The following is a 19020-nucleotide window of genomic DNA, read 5'->3' on the forward strand; positions in this document are numbered from 1 at the left end:
TTTAGACCACCGGAGCTCTCAGTACACATCAGGAATCAGATAATTGCTTGTTGCTACATGCAGCATATGCCGCTGAATATGGCTACCAGGCAGAATTTTTAAGCTCAGAAGACAACGATGTGTTCATCACTTACACGGCATTCCATGTTTGCACCAGGGCTCCATTTGTCTAGAAATAAAACACACATAAAAGTTCTTGACACTGAAAAAACAGCAGATGCTGTTGGCACAAATGTTTGTCTGTCCCTGATATGTATGCATGCATATACTGAATACAACCGAGTCAGCTTATTTGAAAACAGAAAATGATAGGAACCCTTCCCACATCTGGGTGAGGAATGCGAACAGTTGGAACACATTTGAAAAGTTCACATTTCTGCTTTACGCAGCCAAGCTTGCTACAATAATAATAAACGTTTTAAGGTATCACTTATTCTGTGCAACTAAAGTTGAGATTTAGGGTCACCAAGCGCCCCCATGCAGAGTTTATTTAAAGAAACATGCAAGAACTGCTTATAGTCAAGCAATGTTACTTGCTGCTTCGTTACATACCAGTGGCAGTTTTAAAGACGATTGTTACTCACACCCAAAAGACTACTATGGGAATGTTACTTGTCCAAAATGGGCTAATCTGTGTGTTTATTTATATTAATGTAGTTGTGTGAACCTATACATGAATATAGTTTTAAACTGTAATAGCCCTAACGCATAATGATATTACTGACGTAACTGAAATGCGTGTTAGGTAGAACCGTTCATAACAAAAACCTGAGTTTGTTGATGCATGTAAACGGATATTCAACATAATGTCATTATAACAAGATGATCAGGGTTGGATTAGTTTACAATAAGGACAGGGCCCCGAGTGGCCGAGTGGTCTAAAGCGCTCTCCGTAACGGATCACTGCCATCTCACCTCTGTCTGCGTGGGTTCGAGTCCAAGGCTCGGCTAGCGTGGGTACGTGGGAAAGCCTGCCAGTAGCTTCTCGTGGGTCGGTGGTTCTTCCCTGGGTTTTTCAGGGTTCTTCCTCCACCATTAATACTGGCCGCCATGTATAGCCTATCGTGTGCTGAAAAATGGCGTTAAACCCTACAACAACAACAACAACAATAAGGACACAGAAAGCAATTTCGTCAATGTGATTTTATTTATAATTTGATTGAAAGTATGAATGAATCTGACATCAAACTCGTTACTGTTAAGCCCAACAATAGACTTAATAGAAAAAGGCACAACGAGATAAACAACTGATATAAGGAAACGATATCGTTCCTAACAATAACGAATCAGAACATGTAACATAAAAAGTAATCAAACAAGAATCAGAGAGAGGAACTGTGGCATTAGCAACAATATTAGTAATGACAACAACAATAGTAGTAGTAAAAGTTGATAGAGCTATACAAATGTAATATCTTTATAATAATAATCACAATAATAATATAATACTAATACTACTACTAATAATAGTTATTATTATTATTATTATTATTATTGCAGATGACATGTGCACAAAAAAGGTCAAACGTTAGAGGTCTGGTAAGTCAATCTGTTTTTATGCAGATAATAAATGGTTCATATTTGATTAGATAAACTAGAGACTACTGACGCATAAACGCAAACATACCATGAACAAATAGTAATGGTTACATGGTAATGTATTGTTTACCAATGAATTTAACCGTTAGTATGTGCGTTTGTTTCAGGCGTTATGGATGTTACAATCAGACCATCAGAAGTGTAACGTACATCAGTTGGCTCGTGAAAAAGCACATGAGCAGTATGGTCGAATGAAGCATTGTTCACATTCCTAAATATGAGTGATCGTGTTTCCCAGTGTAGAACACCGGTGCAGAATAGATTTATCCTACCTCAAACCCGACCTTTATCCTAAATTGTGGACCATTTTGACTGTCTACTGCCAACATAATATACACACACCTGAAAAACCGTCCCGATTGTCATCACCAGATTCTTTCACAATATACTTTATATCATTTTATCAGAAGTTAATAGGTTTAACAATATGGTAAAGTAAACTGGTATTATGGATTGATAAAGTGTGTTCCTTTGTTCTGGCGCAGGTTGGCTAAAATGTTATTTAACGTTTGAATAATTTTGCTCGTGGAGTCATGTAAAGAGTAATACAACTTTTAAATACATTTGGGTCACTGTAACCAATATGTCACACCACAGTGACTTGCATTCAAATTTGTCGGTAACTATGTTTTGTATTGACGCTTCTATGTAGTCATTGGCATGATATTCGATGCGTCATGAAGATTGCCACCGTCAGAAAAAAAGCAGGAGTTTTATATATATATATGCTGCAACCGTCTCCTTTAAAATTTTAATTTAAACACAGCTAACTTGATTATGTTTTATAATTTGACGATACCTCACTACATAAAAACAATACTTGGTCCATCACAAATGTAAAATAGCCTATTTTAAAAAACACTTTATCTAACATTCAGTGGGAAAAAGAACTGTCAGTCTAATATTTTCATTGAAGCTAGAAACAACTAGTATAGCGGACTGCAAATGATGTAGCTTTTGTAACTTTGGTTCTTCCTCTGCACATGTTTAAAATTGAATCAAATATTTGAAATATCTAACAGTCAGACGCAAAGTCCATCTGTTGGCATATTATAGACTGACGTTTTCGCAAAGGAGACAAATTTCAGGGTTAATTACAGTACGACAGTAAACCTGTGTTCGTAATCTCCCCTAATTGTAACGTCGTTTTGGTTTAATTTTTCAGTGTTTTCTAAACTTTTGGAAACATTAGCGCACGCAAATATGTCCGAACTAAAACGGAAGTATGTATATATATATATATATATATATATATATATATATATATATATATATATATATATATATATATATATATATATAAACATATAAACGGGGCATCATTTTAATAAGATTTCTAAGTTTTTGTTAAAATTTATCCTTTAAGTATCCATTACGTTTTCATTCATAAACATATTTTAGAATTAGTGCATCTTCCTTAAACCATATTTACAAATAGTGTTAATCATTTGACTGCATATTTTGAACGATAATTTCGATTTTACAAGAAACAACAACGATAAAGCCATACTAATGATATCACCATTAATTTAGAGATGTTTAAATTGTGTTACTAACAATTGTGAAAGTGTGAAAAAAAGTTTTTGCAAGATGTTGCATCAAACAGGTTTGGAAATCTTTCATAATCTCCACTCCTGATTAAGTTACTATGTAAATCAAAAAATAGTGCATCATCACATATTTCGATTTAGAAAGGGGTAATCAGGAGACAAATACAGTTTGAATATTTTATTGCTGGAAGCTTTAAGTGGTATCTTTGGAACCAATCAACTTTTGCCATTGACAAGAAGTATATCCTCACTATTGAGGGAAAGGCAATAGGGAAGTTTGAAGGAACCTGAAGTGCTGATTCTTGGAGACACATAGGTCATTTTTCAATAGAATCGGATTTAGAGTGAGTGGTAAGTGTGAAATTGCCCTTGCAACTACACCTGTACTCAGATTAGTGACAAAAGGCTTCGTAGAGTCATATAGCTCTGTACTTACCCGCAAGCCTTGGCAGATGACAATTTGTTTTCTGCTTAGGCCAAATATAGAGCAGAGTTTGATGAATAATGACAATATCCGAAGCAAAGGGTCTATAGATTACAGCTGGATGCCGTAATGGACGAGAATCGCATTCATAAATCGAAACTTATGTGTGAAATGGGGTGTTTGATAGCATCATGGTAGGTCAGAGTATTGTTCTGAGTCCCTCTTTATGATATTGTTTCTTCTTACTATTCCTTTTTAAACTTTAGGCTTGCATCAGCCATCTATGTATATGGACTGCCATTTTCACCATCATGAGGCAGAACGTGCTTATGCGACTAAAATACAATTATGACATAACCCCTTGCAATATACCGAAAGTATTTCTTCACTTCCATTGCAAGCTTTTTATTGTCATAAACAACAAGAAAATATTCAGAAGTTCATTTATATTTTCTTTGTATTACGATCAGAGTGGCCATCTCTGAAATACATCGGAAGTTTAAATATTGTAAAATGCAACATGTGTTATGGGAGGCAAATAAAATAATAAGCTTTGAAAACAAACTAAAAATTACACATGCATGTTTGTTTATGTGATACATATTATATAATAAATTCTACAAAAATGAAAATGAATCTTTCCAAAGCCATATATATATATATATATATATATATATATATATATATATATATATATATATATATATATATGCATGACATGGTTGCATGTCGACTTGAATTCATACTTGTAAATATCAGACACATATTTAATATTTACTCTTCAAATACTGTTTTTAAACAATATATTACAGAAATGTTTTCAAAAGATGGATAGTTAAGAGTATATAAATTTAACTGTATGTGGACATGTACTGAATATGTATAATGCCAGCATAAACTTACTGTTCATTTGCATCCATTGTCTCATGCAACAATGTCAAGATTATCGGAAGCTTTCTAATACACGTAAGTGATTTTTTTTTTAAAGAGATGTACAAATTGTAAGGTAATATTTCGTCAGTCAGTACGGTAATCAAGACAAATCCAAACCTCAATGTAAACCTGGATACAACATGTCAAAGATAAATATCTAGAAGATTATGCGAACTATGCATTTTTGGGGTGGGGTGAGGGGTCCATTTACCCATTACCATTCATGTTTTACAAAAGTATGCACACAATACAAAAGTGTTGGTGTAAGGGATATTAAATATTGCTTGGCATTCACATTAATATGTGGACAGGTATATAGTTCATAAACGGATCATCAAGGGGTATGTAAGTAAAGGTATTTATGTTTATTTCTGCTATAGATTGAAACGTGTGTGTGTGTGTGTGTGTGTGTGTGTGTGTGTGTGTTATATTGCCATGAAAGTATAAAGATACAAATACATAAAGAACACTTGTCATTTCCAGTGAAGGTAACAAACCAATATATTCGGTGAAGTGAGCATATTGGTCCCTATTAATGCCTAAATATATTCATAGTATTCAATAATATCAAACAATAAGTAAAATAAATCAATAACATCAAACATAGTTCAATAATTTTAATCAATATTTCATGTTGGAACATCTTTTATTGTTATGGTTAAGTACCTTTTCTGTCAATGTAATTCAGGTGTAGTATTCAGTGGACGTATATATATATATATATATATATATATATATATATATATATATATATATATATATATATATATATATAATTTTGGCTAAGATAAATCCATATGAAATAGTTTTAGAAATAAAATTGTATTTACAGAGCTTTATAACCCAAAAATAATAATAATAATATAAATGCATATTGCAATATTTAAAACTGTCTGAATAGTTCTTGACAAAGCATTATCTGTGAGAATTAATAGGAAAAAATGACTACTTTACATGTCTATTTATAAACTGTTTTGACAACCTGTAACCATGGCAACAGAAAGATGTGTCGGGCCCATCTAACTTGGGCTCTCTGCAGCAACGTAAAGTTAGATAGGATTTGCTATTAGTTTTGGTTAACTGCTACCGTTTGGTAATGTGTGTTTAGTGACTGCATTTCTTTTATCAGATGTTTCGTCGTCTCTTGCTTGCATATATTTCTTTTTAACACGTTCCTGAACCTCCAGTTATATTGAAAGCCTTACGGCGAGATATTCGCAATTTTTTGGAGTAGGAATACGGCAAAACACGTCGGCCTACATGTATTATAGTACTTACAATATTTAGGCACAAAAATTGTATCTGAAACCATTGTAAACTTATAAAAGTCAATGAGATAATGTGACTAGCTTTCCTTTAATGGTATATATGAACATTGTAAACTTATAAAAGTCAATGAGATAATGTGACTAGCTTTCCTTTAATGGTATATATGAACACATATTCATATAATGTTATTTTATTCGTTAAAATGTTTCTATACGTTTTTGAAATTCTTCATTGCCCCCACCGAGGGCCCCAGTTTTGAGTCTACAAAGAATTGAATATAGGCATACATGTGCATAGGAGAGAGAGAGAGAGAGATTATAGTCGTATATAGTTATTTTAAACGATGAAAAGGTAGAAAAATACTTACTTTGACTCGTTTTTCATCGAAGTTTATGTTCAAACTTGTCCCATAAAATTCTTTAAGGCTGCATTCATTCTATGAATCCCCGAATCTTGCATGATGTAAATCACCATCTTTGCCTCTCTAAGTGCTGGTAAATAGCATTTGCACATCGAAAAATAAAATGATTGTTTCCATTAGTTCGTTATAGGTATATGTTCTTTATAAATGTGTACATCCTCTCATTTCACAGACAACAGCATGCAATTAGTTGTAGTGCAGCATTCCCGCGCTGGTTTAAAAACAGACGCAAAAGGTCTAGAGAGTACAAAGCATATAGTCTGTTTCTTGCTTGTACTCTCCAATACCATTACTTCTAAAACATATATCACAGTTTTCAGAAGTTCATTAAAATTGCTGAACCAATAGTTTTTCTTATTTATGTCCATATTATATCTTTTTGGATGAATATATAGTTTATAAGATTACAGTTTGACTATAGACTATCTCAATGGGTGTGGGAGACAATTTATTGATTTTTTTCTTCTAAAAATAGAAACACAGTAGTGTATGTGTTACATAGCATGAAAATATAAGGATAAAAGTACATAAATACATAAAGAACACATACGTTCATTTCCATTAAGTACCTTTTTGTCAACGTATTTTAGAAAGTTTTCAGTTGACGTATAAGTTCGATTTTCTATTTTTGTCTAAAATGGACCATTTTTGGAATAGTTTTAGAAACGAAACTTCATATACAGTTTTATAACCTCTTAAATAATAAAAATGTATATTGCAAATTTGAAACTGCGTGAATATCTCATGGAAAAGCAGTATCGATGAGAAGTAAATGGACAAGATGATTGCTTTTCATGTATTTTCTAATAGTGTTTTGACACCCTGTAACCATGGCAACGGACACGTGAACACAAAACTGATGTCAGAAATAACTGTTAACCACATCATATGTACATTATACATAATTTAAGGACATTTAGAGAGGGGGCAGAAAATGGCCCTTATTCCATATAGTCCTTTAGGTGGACATGTATGTACACAAGTGTCACATAATTCTGCTCCTCGAATAAAGCAAATAATACAAATCCGAATACTAAATATTGACCAGATTATAACATGCCAGTAAAAATAACAAATATTGGAATATGTGGAGTTAGATTGCTTTGTGTTGACTTGCATACAGTTTATTTAAGGATGTAAAAATGTTGTATTCATGCCAGTTACTCAAAAATCGGCAATGAAGATTTAACTCAGTGCGCAAAAATTGCATCATACATGTTCAACCAAAAGAATTAATTCCTTTTTAAAATCCTCTTATATTTTTAAAATCCTCCCTTCTTTCGGAATTATCCACCCACACTTCCAATTGCAACACTAGATACACTGTTGTATAGGGACGAGAACATCTGTGTTATTTGTACCGTCTTCTCTGTCAATAAGTAACAAAGCCACAAACACTCAGTGTAGACTAGTATATAATGTGTCAGTGACAGGTAGCATTTAGACTATACAGTAATACCTCGTGCATTCGCGTTTCTGGATTCGCGAATTCACGGATTCGCGAAATTTTCATTGGTACCCTCTACGTACATGTTTTCTTTATTTTATTGAATTGTACCTTCGTTATATGACTTCTGTGACATATGAAGTTTACCTAGTTTACCTTCCTGACAATGACAAAGAAAACGTTACTTGGTTTTACCTTACTGTGAGTGCAAAAGAAAACAGCAGCCAATGAATTAGTATAGGGGTAATATTAGTATACCGTACTGTAAATGCGCTAGTGTGGCAAATACCCATTAGGCGATACTGTACTCTATTTTTACGTCAACCATTTATTTCTCTTTTTAAAGGTAATGTATTAAGCTAACTTTAAAATGAAATTAAAGTGCTTTGGGAGCATGATTTGGGTCATATTTAGTGTTTAAACCCTAGAAATAAGCATTTATTAGCATTTTTAGTGACTCGTACCAAACATTCGCGATTCCTCCTGATCCGCGACTGGTTCTGGAACCTAACCTCGCGAATGTTCTAGGTATTACTGTACTGTGATTTTGTAGATATGAAACACGGAACAATGTTTCTTCTACTCTGTCAGCAAAGGAACCAATATACGAATACACACACATACACAAAACACACACACACACACACACACACACACACACACAAACACACACACACACACACACATTAATGCAAACATATATATATATATATAACCCTAAACCTGCCCCAGTAGATACTTCCATGTAAAGGTCGTCATGCTCATAAAAGAGGCATTTTGTTGTTCACTTTATGTTCACAGTCAAAACCATAATTACCAGAGCGCGATTAGGATTACTATTTCCGAATGGACCGCTCCGGTGCCCTAGTGGTTAGAGCGCCCGCCTCGGATCCGGGAGGTCGTGGGTTCGATTCCCGGCCGAGTCATACCAAAGACTTACAAAAATGGTACTAACAGCTGCCTCGCTTGGCGCTCAGCATTAAGAGGTTAGTGTTAGGACTGGTCGGCCTGGTGTCTGGATAATGTGACTGGGTGGGACATTATGCTACATGTCTGCGGCATGATGCCCCAGTGCTAGACATCACTATAAACTGCCACACTGCAGACATCATAGTGATATAACTGAATTTTTTTAAAAGCTACGTTAAAAATCCATATCACATCACATCACATTTCCGAATGGTAATAATTTCCTTATCGAAAGATATCTAAGGTAAATATTTAGTGTACATGAACTTTTTATAGCATCGTTTCACACAAAGTTGTATTATTATCAACCCTGAAATTGGTTTATTGTGCGGAAATATTCTATTATTTGATATCAGAGGAAAGTCTCGATTTTATCAGGGTCTTCAATGTTGGCAAAAAACTATGAAGATATAAAACTACAAAAGTTACAAAAAGGGTATTCAGTTTGGGTTTTAAGCAAGCTACTAAAATCGACTAAGCTAGTCTCTGTAGCTTCTAATGAAACTATTCAATGACTAATATTCAACTACGTAATTATATTTTCCAATGTCTTATTAATTCATTGCCAACAAGTGATGCACGTATCCAATGCGATACATTTTATCCACGGTGATACCTTCATTGACGGTTATATTGTTTAAAATAACAGATTTATGTGATTGTTCCGAAGTCTTTACTAGTCGTCCTGGCCACAAAATGCCCAAACTGTGCATCAAAATTATATTATGCTATTTTTAACAGAAACGCAGAAACGGAGCCCTTTCAAAGAGAAATAGTTAGTAATAGATGCGGAAATAATGAATTATAACGGATAAATTGTCCTCCATTTCCTCAAAGGCATTGCTTTCCAAAAACATTCTTGTTTAAGATTTCAGTTTGCTCTCCATATCGCCTTCTTTATATTTGTTTCTGTACGAGTTGTGTGAGTTTTTGGCCGAACAGTTCGTTTAGAAGAAATTTATTTTTAAATAGCAAATGTATTTATTATTGTGAAGGACATGTGAATGGAATCTTTATAAGTACCGGAAATCACGAATTAAAGATCCAATGAACGGTAATCACACTGTGAAGGCAATAATATCGTTGATCCTTGTATAGGAATATAAACAACTTCGAGCACCGAAAAATGCCATTTTAGCATTATATAAAAATCCATATGGTATAATGGTGACACTTGTACAACCCCAGGTGGTCGGAGCTTAAGGTGTAGGGAACATTGTGTATTTGGAAATAAACAACAAAACTAGCTGTGATTGGTGGATTATGCAAGAGTTGTAATTTCTGTTAGGCTTAAAAAACGTTGAGCCTCTTGGCAATATGTGAGATTATGTTAATTCATATCTAGATCATATTTTGTATTTCTTATGATTGTTTAAAATGTAGTACGCAGTGGAGTACCTGGTTCTGTCCTTGTCAAATTGACAATCTAACATTGTTCTCTATGACAGTGAAAAGCAGGCTGAGGTAGGATAGAAAGTATATTTTTTCACAAAACATTAGCATTGAGGTCTATGGAAAAACAATTGGTACCGTGATACCATATGTTATAGTCTCTAAACATCTAGGGTTGTACTCTTTTCTGGCATATTATAGTCTCTAAAGAAAGAGATAGAATGCTGCCCGTCATCTTTGTTCTCAGAAAGCGAAGCACTCTTTCGAGTCAAAAAAACGATAGGTAGTAGCGTTGTATTGATTGAAGTGGCATCCAGGATTGGTTTTTTTTCAATGTTGTCTTTTCTGTGAACGTTTATCTTTTCATTATTAGTTTGTTTTTCTTGTTCTGTGATTGATTATCATGTCTTTAATACTTCGGAAGTTTGAGAACACAGTTTAGCTAAGGTACATAAAGATATTGTGAGTACTGTCATGGGTTGCCAACCAGTCTATAACAAGTCAGCAATCGTCCGCTCTTGGGCATCTCCTTTCAACATCAGCATCATATAGGTCTATGCCCCAACATCCCACCATAATGACGAGGAAGTGGATGAGTTCTACAACAAACTTCAAACTCTTATTGACCAGAAACCCAAGAAGGAAATTCTAGTTGTTCAAGGCACCTAGAATGCCAAGGTAGGAGAAGACACACAAGCTGACTGACGAGAAGTATGTGGTCCATACGGTGATGAACAGACCATGGAGATAGGACTCAAGCTCCTGGACTTCGCAACCTACAATAACCTAGTGCTAACGATCACTTTTGGCTCCCACAAACTGAGTAAATGATGGACTTTGGCGTGGAAAGTATCACGACTAGATTTAATTAATCTTGGTAATGAAGCGCTTCCGGTCTAGCTTTAACATTGCCAGAGTACGTAGCTTCCTTGGCCAGGAGCTGACATAGAAGCAACCAGGACTTATGATGACGATCAAACTTCGTCTGCTGAAAACCAAGAAGTGAAGACAGATTAGGATAAGGTTTGGAATAGAAACACTTTAAGATCCAAACTTGGCAGAAACATTTTTACCATCAATAGGCGGCACCACACACAATTCTGGGTGCTGAAGAAATAAACTTAGACCGCTTCATCACTTCCTTGAACACCGAAGTAAAGGTCACAGCAAGCAAGATCATTGACAAGAATAGTGGGATAAACAGGCCCTGGGTCACAATATTTCCATAATTGATGAACCTTTGACAAATTTGTTGAGTAAGAAATCCAAGATTCATTGGTGTGAGAAATATCCGTAATATTATGCCAAATTAGCCGCAGTTCTCTAAACTGTACCAGGTCATTCAGTACCAAATTTCAGGCAATTATTTTAAACGCTGATGCAAAGGATGTAGAGGTTGGTGGAGTATAGATTCTGGAGAAATAAATGGCGTGGATCATCCGGTGTGCAATTTATATTAAAACCTGAACAAGCACCAGAAGAAAAATTCCACAATTAAGACGGAATGTTTGTCTTTAAATATTGGCTTTGCTACATTTTGCAGTCTATATTGGTTCAGTTCCTTTTCCGGTTGTTGGATTCAGTGATCAAAATCCCCTTACCTTCATTACCGAAATGAAAAAAAAATTCAGAGATAGCTGAGGTGGAGTTTAGTGTTGCAAGAACACAAACAGACGTTAGACACATCAGGGGAAATGTAAAAGGATTTACAAGTGCACTATGACGTGTACAGAAGTACTATATTCCATTATTTTTTTGTGTGTAGATTTTGTGTACGTATGCGTTAAGTGTCATCAAATAAACATCTTCAGGTGTAATGTATGCGTATTTACAAATCTATAAAATAAAGCTTTATTGCATAAATCTTTATTTTTTCTTTATGACCGGATGCGTTATGTACATTACAATTATTTTGTGTGCATAACGTTTTTACACAGTTGTGTACACTGTTGTAAGTTTACGTAGATATCTATTGGTCATGATTGTAGTTTTTAAACAGAATATTTATGATTGACAAGGTTTTTCTTTGTTGGAAATCTTCACATTCTATTACATGATAGGTCAAGTGGAAATGGTATATATAGGTATTTGAGAAACAAATCATTAATTCCTGTGTATATCAATCTATAGAAATTCATGATCAAAGTTTGCAGTTGTGTTTTTGGCCTCAGATATAATTCGAGAGGAAATAATTATTTAAAATATTTATTGTAATTACTAAAGTGTTGATTGTCGTTTGGATTAATACCGCTCATTCACATTTGGATTAAGAGGCAACTTTGGAATTTGTGAACTCATTGAAAGACACTGATTGCATCACTGTTGGACTTGCGATTAGACATTTAAGATTATTTTGAGTATAACTGACAACATGGAAAGTATCACCTGACTTTTCACTTTGTATTCTAGGCATATACATTAACTGTTGAGTTTTACTTAAATCGTTGAATTTACGTACTTTCTGTTATATATTTTAAGACCAAGAGTCATATTAGTTTGGATAAAAGGGTGTGGGAGACTTATCACATAGATTCTATGCTCATACTATCACATGTTGAATGATTTTAGAATTCGCCATCTAAATGCATCTTTCTTTTCATAGACCTCGGCAACATATCCCAATCCAGTATTCACGTATAATATTGATGGGGTAAGTATATGTTTTTAATCAAAATATCAAGGAATCTGTTGTTGTAATTATTTAAAAGAGTACTTCAAGACACTACTTTTGCTACAGGTGTATGCTATTATCTTTTGTACGTGAAAAGCGTTCATACACTGCGCCTTATATCTGAAGACCTGTATGTTAAACATGCTGCCATATCAATGACAGATACAAATGGAAGTTATATCAAAATTTCTATTGCAATTATGTGAGGTACTTAATTCATATATTGGCTGCGCCTTAAAGTCAGGAGTAAAGCATGCTACATACAAATGTCTAGGAGATGATGAATGAATAATGTGTATATGCTAATAGTTTTTGTTGAATATTGTTATTAAATTTCTTAAGATATCAGTTTTTAAAGTAAATTTTGCTTTGTAGATTTAATAGAAGAAACGAAATTGCTTAAAAATGTAGATATGATTCAATTTTACGCTATACAATCTGTACACTAAATAATGATTGTGCTAAACAATATTTTCTAGACTGATGAAGAGAAAACAGACCCTAAAACAGCATATTCACAGGTATTTACATGACTATTATAGCTTAAGGTAAACCATTAGTTATAAAATTGATTTGGAAACATTATGATTGCACAATAAAGATAAATAATTTTATATTTATTGATGTTTGCTAAGTTTTTCTTCTTGATTAATGCAACATTTAATTTGAAACTTATGAATGCACAGATTCATATGTGTAGCTACACCACAAGAAAAAGATTGTTATGTCTACAAAGAACATGTAAAAAGTTTTTTTTTTAGTTTGCAAATATCGTCTATATATGATCTCAAGACAGTCTGATTAACACTGGAATATTATAAACCTGGAAAATCTGTCAACAAGCAGTCACCTTTCTTAGTGAAAGTTAGAAACAGTGCTCTAGAAATACACAGGAGTTAGATTTATTGAAAATTTGTATCTAATTTAGGAAAATGTTTTCAATTCAATGGATACTACTAATGTTTTTAAAATGTTGCAACCATAGCTTTGAACCATTGCAACTACAGCGTATTTCTGAGTTATATTGTCTGATGCACATACAAGGTTACAGACCTAAAATTTAAAATTAATAGTAAAAGGCCAAGTGGAAGAAAGTAAAGGATTACATGAATTTAATGTTTTCATCATTACTATCATCATTATTATCATCATCATATTAATCATGTATAATGTCATATGAGGTTCAACAGCATCCAGACACAAAAGTGGTAAGAAAGTTGCATGCAAATTTCATTTTATTTCTTATTCGTAATCTTGATGTTAATAACTTTGATGCGAATCTCCTCCCTTGATCTTCTTTAAAATCCTGTAGAAAGAATAAAACAGATTACAACCAGCCGAAAGAGTCATGTATGTGGAACTGTAAAAGAATATAATATCTTCGGTAAAAGAAATGAACGTTTCCTTTACTTTCGCTAAGACCCTCTGTAGTATTATTATTTAATTATAATAATAATAACAATAATGATAGTAGTATTATTAGTATTAGTAGTTGTAGTAGTATTGCGTTTGTCTTCAGAATAATTGAATAGTGTTGTTGATTGATGCGGTACTTTTATGAAAAGAATGTTTTTCACATTTCATTTAGTGCTGAATTCTGGATAGAACGATGGAATTTAAAGCAGTGTACTTTCGGATGCGAATAATAACAACGGTTACTTTCACTTGTGCAGGATTACGTCTGTCGTAATTCATAGACAAATTATTGATATGAATTAACTGTTTGTGTATATACATATTTAAATAATAATAGTCCGTAGCAACTTCTCATATTGTATTGTGTCAATATTTTCTTCCATTTATTGCCTTTCAAAAGAGTTAAAAATAAATCATATGAGTTCAATCCAATTCGGCGTGACATCTAACAATGTTAAAGATTATCTCTATTAGACATAGCCATGACATTTTTAAAATATTAAACGCTTTCTTTAAAGCAGATCTTTTTGGCTTATTCATATACAAATTATCTGACAAGCGGAATAATGTCAATGTAACTACGGTTACTTAATCATTAATTTAGTTATTAGCACATCAGTCTGTTAATTTATTCTCTGGATTTTAAATGCAAATATGCGAGAGAAAAAAAGCTGACGTGGATAAACTTCACGGCACGAAATTGATAGATTAAAAATGATGATGTTAAAACGTTTTCTACAAAATGATCACAATGAAACACGCCCTAAAAGAAATGTCCGATATGTATACGTTTGATACAGCGTTAGCTAGCAAAGAAATCCTGGAGTTGCTTATTAAAATGAAATATAGTTTTACGCTTAATACTGGAGGCATTAAATTCTAATATTTCTCTTAAACGCGCTGCTCAATTGTTTTCTTGATTATGTTATGTTAGTGTGCTTTATTTTAACGGTCTTGAAGTATGCTTAAATTATTATAGAGAAGACAATTACGTCTTGATACATACCATATTTAAATTAAAAACAGAGATGCAGGGATTAATATACGTGGTTGCACAAATAGACAAAATTTAACAAGCAAGCAGTTAGATGAAACTTGTTTCCTCAAGGTACGAGAGAAAATTCACTTCGAAATGACACAGGTTATAACTAGCGTATATGCATGCTCTCTGAACAGCCTCAGGGACTCGGGCAGTTTTTCGAACCAGGGGAAAATGGCGGCAATTTGTTAACTTTCTTACTTCAATCATCATGCATGGCTGTGTAAATCCATGTTAACAAGATTGCATCTGACGTTGTCTGCTAAATTATGAACACATTCCATACTAAGTGGGTATTATTTCTCTCAAACTAATGATACAAGCAAAGGCACTTCTTTATTTGTTGTAAGCTCAGCGTATTGTTTTGGAGGTGGAGTAGGGGAGAGGGATCTTTGATACAAATTACCTGGCAAGCTGCAATTAGTAAATGTGAATAATTGTCCTATTATTTAAATAAATTCTTCCGTTAATAAGTCTTGATAGTTATTCTCCGCCTTAACAAATGTCAATATTTGAAGACGTTCTCTTAAGAATAGGATATATGTGAACTGTAATTGATTAGTTAAGTAATGGGTAGGCTAAAGATATTTTACAGAATGACAATGAGGAAACACATCCTAAAAGAACCTATTCTACGGTATGTACACTCGTTATGAAGCAGGAGCTAATAAGGTAATAATAGGTATGGTTTGAAAAGCAAACAATAGAAGCATAGCACTGTATTTTCTATATAGCACTTGCTAAGATTTCTTATGGATTATGCTAAGTTTTGAAAATTGTTTTGCTGTCACGGTCTTAAGGCATATTTATTTTATATAAAAACAGTTTTGTTCTTCATTCATTCAGCACTCAAGTGAAAAGCAAATGCATGTAACTATTGATATAAGTGACAAAAAATAGACACAATTTATCAATGAAGCAGAAAGTGAGCAGTTGCTTCAGCAAAGTATAAAGAGAACATTAATTCCGAAATGACACAGGTTATAATAATCACGTATGTAAGATCGTACACTCTAGCGTATCATAACACTCCGATATTAAAAAAAAACTTTACGATATAATTTTGTAAGACAAATATTGATGGAATTTTCTTTCTACAGAATGACAGTGAGGAAACACGCCCTAAAATAACTTATTCTCTGGTAGGTATACCTTTGATATAAATATAGCTAACAAAATAACAGTAGAGGTACTTATGAAAACAAAATATAGCGTTTTCTTCAAAATGGAGGAATTAAATTCAATCCGTTTTCTTAAAATTTTTGTTCAAACGTTTTCTCGATTATGCTGTGTTAGTTTGCTTAACATTCTTACATTCAAGTATTCTGGAATTATTATTTACAAGACACTTTACTGCTTGATACACACGGTATTGAAATTAAAAACCAAATGGATGCAGGAAATAATATTTGTCGTTGTACAAATATACCAGATGTATTGTTTGGCAGATGGGAGCGGGAGAGGGGACTTTAATACAAATTACCTGACACGTGACAATTTCTCATTGCGAATAATTGTGCTATTATTTATATAGATTCTTCTGTTGATCAAACTTGATAGTTATTCTCCCCGTTGAAAATGTAAATATTTGACGATATTTTCTTAAGAATTAAATATATGTGAAATAAACGATATGGAATTGATTAGTTAAGTAGTGAGTAGGCTAAAATTGTTTTTACAGAATAATAATGAAAATATACGACATAAAAGAACCTATTCTACGATATGTACACCCTTATGCAGCAAAATCTAACAAAGTAATATTAGATCTGTTTAAAAAAGCAGACAATAAATCATATAATTGTATTTTCTCTATATCTCGTATGTAAGTTTGCTTATTGATTCTTCGGACTCTGCACATTTGTTTTGTATTGATGGCCTTAAGGCATATTTATCGTATCACATGAAGAACATTTTATTATTGGTTCATTCAGCATTTAATTCAAAAGCAGATTATGCAGCTATTCATATAAGAGACTGCATAACTAGATAAAATGTATTAATGAAGCAGCATGGGGAGGTTTGCTTCAATAACGATGAAGGCAGAAATTCATTAGGAAATGTTGTACATATCGTATAATCATAGAGAAACCGACAAACACTCTGGCTTACTTATGCCGCAACAAGTTCTACAGACAATCCGTTGTTTTTTTTTTGTTTTGATTATCTTTGAGTAGTACTGATGCCTGCATAAATAAATGGTAACAAAAACATTTTCTGACGTGTATGGCTTAATTAGGAAAACGGTTCTAATCTGATGCATTTGTATTAAAATAAAAATATTGTACAACCAGAAGTACTCTTGGTTCTATTGAAAATACAGCGAATCTATTTTTTGTTGTAAATTTTCTTATGCAGATAAATCTAAAAGTGGCAGTTATTAAATGCGAATATTATTTCCTGTCCTTTATTTAAATTATTCGTAAATCATACTTGAAAGTTACACTTTGCGTTGTAGTTGGAAGTAGCAGAAAGACCCTCCCAAATAAAAAACAAAAAACAAAAAAACAACTCAGATATGAATCTATCGAACGGCATAAATTGATATTGCAAATAGTGATCAGTTTCAAACATTTTTTGTCTATATAATGACGATGAGGAAATACGCCCTAAAAGAATCGATTCTCTGGTAGGTATACATTTGATATAAATGTAGTTAACAAATAACAGTAGAGTTGCTTATATAAGAAAAAGATAATTTACTCTTCATAATAGAGACATTAAATTCTTTTTGTCTCTTAAATGCTTTGTTCAAACGTTTTCTTGATTATGCTCTGTTATTGTGCTTTACATTACTGACCTTGTAGTATGCCTGAATTATTATTAATAACACAATGTAGTGCTTGATACGCACCGTATTTAAATTAAAAATAGATGCGGTTTCACCGATAGACAAAATGAATCAAACAAGCTGTTTGAAGATATTGTTTCATTGAGGATAAAAACAAAAATTCATGTGGAGATGACAAAGGTTATATATATCGTGTATTCGTGATCTCAGAGTAGCCTATGTGATGTATGTTTAAATTATATTATGTGCGTAATATTTGTCCATGATTGAGGGCATGGTTCAGAGGTTAACATAGTTTATGGATTCGGTAGAATATTTCATATAAAACGAGACATATCCGTTGCATTCTATAGTGTCTTAGATCAGGTGAAATTAGTATATTTAGGTTTCCCATCAGTCTTTGGGAATTGATGATGAGAGTTTTTGATTGTGTTAAGATATAATAGAAGAATCATTAAGTTAAATTATTCATTGGAATTACAAAATCTTTGTTGGTATTTTCGGGTAAAATACGATTATATCATTGTGATACATCAAGTCGTTTGGCACATCATCATATACAAGACTAATGGAATTCTTTCGAAATTCTCTATACTTTTGGACTGTGACAGAACATTTAGAACTACTTGGAATTTAATGCACATGGCTGCAAGCGTGAGCAAATATTTCTTTCACTGACATAAAGTACGTAAAAAATCAATATTGAATATTATTCTCTATGTTTGTTACAACTCTAGGTCTTACAAATATGTAGCAGAAAAAGTGATACCAGCAATTTAAGTAAAATCACGAAGCATTTTATTCCCCTACAGTACAATCTAAAATTATTTCACGATACATTGACACTGAATAAACCTAACGGCATGATATTGATAAGGCAAATAGTGATCAAGTTCAAACTGTTTTTTCTGCAGAATGACGACGAGGAAACACGCCCTAAAAGAACTGATTCTCTGGTAGGTATACATTTGATATAAAGGTAGCTAACAAAGTAACAGTATAGTTGCTTATACAAGCAATATTTAATTTATGCTTCATAATGGAGACATTAAATTCTTTTTCTTTTCTATTAAACGCTTTGTTTAAACGTTTTCTTGAT

General features: G+C 33.0%; 2 protein-coding genes across 6 annotated transcripts in view; one reads left to right on the plus strand and one right to left on the minus strand.

The window, feature by feature from the left end:
* LOC149798997 (uncharacterized) overlaps positions 1-6442 on the minus strand; it is a 181034-nt gene extending 174592 nt beyond the window's left edge. The window contains exon 1 of one of the 2 annotated variants that reach the window (XM_089957932.1): positions 6143-6437. The gene's annotated coding sequence lies outside the window, so the exon portion shown is untranslated. Of the gene's footprint in view, positions 1-6142 lie in introns of both variants that reach the window. The other variant, XM_089957928.1, reaches the window with a different exon arrangement.
* The window catches only part of LOC149798999 (uncharacterized), a 76278-nt gene that overhangs the window by 7133 nt on the left and 50125 nt on the right, over positions 1-19020 (plus strand). For all 4 annotated transcript variants that reach the window (XM_089957936.1, XM_089957938.1, XM_089957937.1 and 1 more), the window contains exons 2-6: positions 1501-1539; positions 12607-12654; positions 13155-13196; positions 16231-16272; positions 18836-18877. In XM_089957936.1, the coding sequence (XP_089814062.1) occupies positions 1501-1539; positions 12607-12654; positions 13155-13196; positions 16231-16272; positions 18836-18877 (213 nt within the window). The remainder of the gene's footprint in view (positions 1-1500; positions 1540-12606; positions 12655-13154; positions 13197-16230; positions 16273-18835; positions 18878-19020) is intronic.

Source organism: Sinohyriopsis cumingii, chromosome 5 (genome assembly GCF_028554795.1).
Source record: "Sinohyriopsis cumingii isolate HCF-2022 chromosome 5, ASM2855479v2, whole genome shotgun sequence".
In the NCBI taxonomy this organism is placed as follows: domain Eukaryota; kingdom Metazoa; phylum Mollusca; class Bivalvia; order Unionida; family Unionidae; genus Sinohyriopsis; species Sinohyriopsis cumingii.